Source organism: Ruditapes philippinarum, unplaced genomic scaffold, assembly GCF_026571515.1.
Source record: "Ruditapes philippinarum isolate M1 unplaced genomic scaffold, ASM2657151v2 ctg983_1_1_1_1, whole genome shotgun sequence".
Classification (NCBI taxonomy): Eukaryota; Metazoa; Mollusca; class Bivalvia; order Venerida; family Veneridae; genus Ruditapes; species Ruditapes philippinarum.
In genome coordinates, this window is record NW_026855502.1 from 272,001 (window position 1) to 279,011 (window position 7,011).

The 7,011-nt window shown below is 34.1% G+C and overlaps 1 protein-coding gene across 2 annotated transcripts in view; it reads left to right on the forward strand.

The window, feature by feature from the left end:
* The window catches only part of LOC132743561 (sulfotransferase 1C2-like), a 28,800-nt gene extending 23,810 nt beyond the window's left edge, over positions 1–4,990 (forward strand). The window contains exons 3-6 of one of the 2 annotated variants that reach the window (XM_060732090.1): positions 436–762; positions 1,132–1,238; positions 1,939–2,104; positions 2,668–4,990. In XM_060732090.1, the coding sequence (XP_060588073.1) occupies positions 436–762; positions 1,132–1,238; positions 1,939–2,104; positions 2,668–2,774 (707 nt within the window). In that variant the 3' untranslated portion in view covers positions 2,775–4,990. The remainder of the gene's footprint in view (positions 1–435; positions 763–1,131; positions 1,239–1,938; positions 2,105–2,667) is intronic. The other variant, XM_060732091.1, reaches the window with a different exon arrangement.
* The last annotated feature ends 2,021 nt before the right edge of the window (positions 4,991–7,011 follow it).

The following is a 7,011-nucleotide window of genomic DNA, read 5'->3' on the forward strand; positions in this document are numbered from 1 at the left end:
TATAACACGTTTCACTTTATTCTTATTCAGTACATATATTAATGTAAGAGAAGAGAAACAAACGCAATACGCATAAAATCATATGATATTTTTCATGATAATAATATGAGCCGTGTTATGACAAAACCAACATAATGCGTTTGCGACCAGCATGTATCCAGACCAGCCTGCGCATCCGCGCAGTCTGATCAAGATCCATGCTGTTCGCTTTCAGTTTCTCTACTTGTAATAGGGTTTGTAGGCGAACAGCATGGATCCTGATCATACTGCGCGAATGCGCAGGCTGGTCTGGATCCATACTGGTCGCAAACCCATTATGTTGGTTTTGTCGTGACGCGGCTCATATTTATTCTCCTGTTTAGATGTAGCGCGCACCTGAGCACTCTAACTCATTCACTCATTTATACAACATGTATTCCTATTCGATGTATCTAGGAACTCACTGGGTGTTCAACTTGGTACACTTCCTGATGGCACCAGGTCCAGTAGAACAAAAACTAATGCCGAGCCCAAGACTATTAGATCTTCATCCTTTAACAGAAATAGAACAACTGCCAAGCCGCGCGTTTGCTATTATTTCTCTAAAACCAAACAACTTCCGGGGGAACTTTTTAAAGGGGCGGGGGAAAATTCATTTTGTTTGCTCGCCAACCCTGGGTGCCCACCAGGGTTTGTCACACTTTACCTACAAACGTCATGAGGTTTTCAATTTCAGCAAATTATCTTGGGACTGTTTCTTTGATAACTGGACCAAAGGACAAAGTAGGTAACACCGCGAACGATTATACTTATCATAAACCTTATCCTTTATATTCCAACGTCTTTAATTTAAAAAATAATCATTAAAAATATTTTTTTTAAATATGTGTACAGTTTAATAATTAGCATCTAAATGAGATCCATGTATCAAAATTTCCTTTGACACAAATAAACATATTATGTCATTTATCACGGAAATTAGAACAGACATGTTTTTATTAACTGTTTTGTAGACAGTAGACTATTTTTATATTTCACGGACCTTTGTGTATCTGTGGAGAAAAAAGGAAACAATACTATTGCAATTGAACTGTCCATGTATATTGCAGAAGAGCGTAAATGATTCCGGCGTTTATTGTTTTTGTTTTTCAGTCCCGACAGGATCGTACTTTGATTACTACAATAGTTGGGAGAAATCTTTACAAGAACAAAATACAAACCTGAATGTGCATATTGTGTTTTACGAAAACTTGATCAAAGTAAGACGGTTTTAAAAAATTGTTTGCCATAATTTGAATATCTTATCAAATATTAATTTGTCCGTGTAATAACATTATTACCTAGTTCGTTTTACATCACATATTAACAAATGTTTCCCTATACTTGGTAAAATATTAGCAATTTTCAACTTGTCACGTGTGGCCCAAACAATATTTGACCTAGAGTCAGAAGATTGACAAAACAGTGGAGTTTGGGGACACCTGTGTCCTATGGACACATTTTTAGATATATGCCACACTACCTTGCTACTTAACAGCGCTGTATTACTTTCCTACATTGCATGTACTATATAAACACGTCAATAAACATGTGATATAAGTATAACCATGTCATTTTACCATGCTTCATTACCGTGTTATATTTCCATGTTATATTACATGTGCTATATATCCATATAATATTACCAATGCATTTACCAAACCTTGCTATATTTCCATGCCATAATTATTACTGTATTACAATTCTATTTTCTTAACGTGTTATATTACCGTGTTATATGTTATGCGTCATATGACCGTGTTATATGACCGCGTTATATTACCGTGTTATATGACCGTGTCATTTTAACGTGTTATATTACCGTTTTATATTAATATGGTATATGCGTGCACTTAAAACTATATTTCTTAAGTTAAATTAGTGGCTTTACTTTTTTGTTTTTGTTTTTTCTTAACACAGGATGGATTAGGAGAGCTGAAAAAGTTGCAGCAATTTCTTGGAGTGACCAACACGGAGGACAGGTTAAATCAAATACTGGATAGATGTTCATGGAGGAGAATAAAGGTGGATGTTAAAACAGGGGAACAACCGGCGCAGCCAGACCAATCTGAACTTACCAGGAAAGGTTCGTAGTTTAGGGTTGCGTTATTTAATTTTTGTTGAATGATGTAATTAGGAAACTGTGGTTTTATTTTAAAACCTGAATAAGGAAATGGAACGCGAAACCTACGTATATGGGTTGACATTTACAGAAACTTTGGAACCATTGTGGCAATATGATCAACTGCAGTTAATTCATCTTTCACAGTACAATAGTTATCTTAATCCTTAAATTGACATTATGCTATTATTTTCATTGTTGAGCTAAATCAAGTAAACATTTCAAAAAAACAGACTGTAATAATGGTGATGCATTAATCCACGGCTGTCAGTAAAAATAGATCGTTTTTATTTCGAAGGCTGCAAATCTCCCTTTGTCGAATATTCATCTTTCGATGAGTAACGTCCCCTTTTCGGATCGTCTCATTTGATTGGAAGTTTTTAGGCATACGTCAACTGGCAAAAACCCTACAACATACAGAGCAATAATTTTAAAAATCTTAAAAGAGAATAAAGAAAACAAACTACTTAAATTAACGATCTATTTTTAGTATATAGATGTATAAGTTTGAATTTTCTCTTTTTCAGGCGTAATTGGTCACTGGAGGAGTAAATTTACTGTTTCACAAGATGAAATGTTCAACAAAATACTGGAGCAGAAATTTAAAAACAGCATGTTTAACCAGCCTATCTAAGCTTATTTTGACATTAATTCAAATGTATTTTGTTCTTTAATTTTTTTCTGTCTGTTTTACGCGGTTTGATTTAATAGTTTATAAATAAATTCAATGACCACTCATAACCAGGCCCCGTGTTCACTAAGAAAAGATCAGGATCAGGATCAAGTGATCCTGATTTTATTTTCATTGTTTAATGTTAACATTAATGTTTAATGTTACTAAAATTATTTGTGTTTTGTTGAATTAAATTGTAAATATTCAAATTGTAAAAATATGCTGATTTGCAAAGAAAACAAACTATTTTAAGATAAAATCAACAAATAACAAAACAAATACAAACATATTTGGATAAAAAATAAGGATCAATTTTAGGATCAGGATAAATATTTGGATCAACTGTAAAATGCCCATATCTTGCAAAATTAACAATTAATTAATTCTAAAATTTCATATACTTGCTATTTCAGGTCCAGTTTTTATCAAATTTATAATTAGATATTTATTTATGAGGATACACAATGAAGAATATTAGGGTTTTTAAATTTGATCCTGATCTTGATCCTGATCCTTAAATCTTTGTGAACACGGGGCCAGGATTCAATGACGTCACACATGGACGTCATTATTGTTATTATATTATATATGAGCCGTGTCATGACAAAACCAACATAATGGGTTTGCGACCAGCATGGATCCAGACCAGCCTGCGTATCCGCGCAGTCTGATCAGGATCCTTGCTGTTCGCTATCAGTTTCTCTACTTGTAATAGGGTTTGTAAGCGAACAACATGGATCCTGATCGGACTGCGCGGATGCGCAGGCTGGTCTGGATCCATGCTTGTCGCAAACGCATATTTTGGTTTTGTCTTGACACGGCTCACATATTGTTCAAGACGCATAACAGTTCTTTAAAAAAAGTCAAAATAATTGGTACAAACTGTAAATATATAAACAATGTATAAAAAAGATGCAACATAATAAAAAATGGGAAAAAAAAGATTTTTTGAGAAATATTCAAAACAAACAAAGACCCAATGTTTAAAGTTATATCAAACGAATAACTGACTATATATAGACATGTTTGCAAAGTAAAGAGCCGGGATACATTCACACTGGAGTATGAGCCGGGATACATTCATACTAGTATAGAGCCGGGGTACATTCACTCCGGTATAGAGCCGGGATACATTAACACCAGTATAGAGCCCGGATACATTCACATCAGTAAAGAGCCGGGATACATTCACACTGGTATAGAGCCGGGATACATTCATACTAGTATAGAGCCGGGATACATTCATACTAGTATAGAGCCGGGATACATTCACTCCGGTAAAGAGCCGGGATACATTAACACCAGTATAGAGCCCGGATACATTCACATCAGTAAAGAGCCGGGATACATTCACACCAGTAAAGAGCCGGGATACATTCACTCAAATATATAGCCGGGATACATTCACACCAGTATAGAGCCCGGATACATTCACATCAGTATAGAGCCCGGATACATTCACATCAGTAAAGAGCCGGGATACATTCACACCGGTATAGAGCCGGGATACATTCACAGCAGTATAGAACCGGGATACATTCACTCAAATAAAGGGCCGGGATACATTCACACCAGTAAAGAGCCGGGATACATTCACTCAAATATAGGGCCGGGATACATTCACACCGGTATAGAGCCGGGATACATTCACATCAGTATAGAGCCGGGATACATTTACGCCAGTATAAAGCAAGGCTTATCTTCACATCAGTATTTTCTGTCCAGGTCATATATTAGTACGTTGATATAACAATTTTCCAAACTAATTAAGACAGTTTTAAATTCTAAACAGGAAAAGTTCAATCCCTATAAAAGAATACTTCAAAATGATTAAAAACAGTGCATGAAAAGTTCAAAAGTTCAAACTATACATACAGTAGGGTAATATTTACCATTACAGCCTTTGTTAATGTAATTGTAATCAGGTTATTTTGTTTATATTTTATATTAGATCTTTTTCTAATAAATGTTATATGGAAGAATGAAAAAGCTTTATGTTACTTATACGTTATCCTGAACAAGTTTTTATCTAGTTCTTTACTATAAAACAAAATATATGTTCAAATACATTTGTGCCTTGTATGCCAGTTATGACATGTTCATGACATTTGCATGTTCAGTGATAAAAAGAAAACTAGATTCAGTGTTTGAAATTATTTTTGTCCAATAGAATTGCAGAATTTCAAATGAATAGTAACACTTCGTTATTTCGGCAAACTATTATTTTAAATATCCTGTAACACAATTATTTATGGTTTTATATCATAAAATTTAATATGATGCTCAAATAAAGATTGATCAATATTGTTAGTTCCAACAAGCATTATTTGTAATTTAACATTTCATATAAGTAAAGGGGGTAGTTAGAAATTTATTTTCTATAAAGTCTAAAGAATTTTTTTTAAATAAGAAACACGTTTCCTGTTGTCAAAATATGAAACCCCAGAAAAAAGTAACCAATCAACGAACATCTGATATGATATGATATTTCTATCGCTTTCCCTTTCCCTGTCATCACCAGCAAAGTGAGCTAATCATGTGCATGCTCTGGAGTGCGGGTAACTAATATAACGCACTGTGCATGTATATGTCTGACACTAGCCTGGGTTCCAGTCTGTCGATTTTTTATGTGCTTCTGTTTGGCAAATCGATACTATCAAAACCAGAGATGTTGTGTTATCTATGACGATCGAGTATGATGCGCGTATGTTATGAATAAGCAAAAAATATCAACGCCTGAATCCCAGGCTAGTCTGACACATTTTCAACAGAAAGGTCCACAAACTATGATACAATTTAGCTTCAGTGTACTAATAGGGATACGTATGTTCTATTCACAATGTCAAGATATAGGCCAACTCATTTAATGGTTTATTTTGAGCTCAAATACAACTCTATTCGTTTCTTAAGAGTCCATTTATTGATTCGGACCGGCTTGTATACAATTAGGGACTTTCGTATAGAATATACATGCGGAAGTGTTCTGTCCTTAATTAATTAAAGGCCCATTTTGCCTCAGAAATGCTTTCAATTTTATTTCTTAAAAACTTTTTGTTTTGTTTTTGGAATCTAATTACAGTTTCGAAAGAAATACTCATTTGACATATACTTACGTGAAGTACCCTTTGTTACTTAGGCCCTGATGGCAATTGGACTAGTATGTTTGTATGGAAGTCACTAACTTGTTTGCATCTTGCTACCTTAACCAAACATAACTGCACGTTCAGCGCTACTTTCTTCAGTTGTTAAACATGTAACTTTCTCTAACTTCATTATGAAAATGTGATTAAGAGCAAGCTTACATTTCTAAAAAATGAATCCTTTTGGGTATAATGTGCCTTTAAAAAAGTGGAAGATAAAACAAGTACATCTTTCGTCACAAACTATACTCAACTATTGGGCGTTTTAACCGTAAAATAAAAATTATTTCACTGCAGAAGGTTATTTCTATTGTCTTATTTTACTGGGTATAGAAACAAGTTGCATACTTCTGCAAACGATGATATGTATTCTTTATCATATGTAGTTTCAGTATACGTATAAAACGTAAATAAATATACAACGAGAAAAAGGTAAAGCCTTATAAGACACTTCATGTGCCAATTCTTTTTTCCCCGCTGACTTTAGATAACAAGTTGGCGGGTCTTTTTATACCATCATACTTGTATGTGCGTGAGGCATTTAACTACGGTATGAAATAACTAACATAATTATTTCGAATTGAAATTGAGAAGAAAAAGAAAAAACTGGTAAAGACAATAATTATTTTCTTTAACATTAACATAATACGCATTTAATATTCAGTTTTAAACTCATTATTTTAAGGCTATACGTCACAGTATTTTTGCAATGACCTGTATATTTGGCTCCTCCTCCTAACATGTCGTTCAATCTCGTTCGCGCATGCTAAGTAGACTGGGTATATAAACCTAGCACGCTTCTGCAAATTCCATTTCGATCCAGTCTCCGAGCTCCTGAAGCTGTCCTGAACCAACACGGGAAAATAGGTTAATCATATATATTTCATTTATTATCATTTGTTCCTTTAAAGTGACTATGTTGGAAAAATAAATATATTTTAAGGTACCTAAATGATCGCGCGGCTGTGAATACGATTACTTTTTGTTACACTAAAACATTTAACAGACGTTGTGTTGTCTTATCGTTGTCGTATAACGGAGGAAGAACTCACGGATGT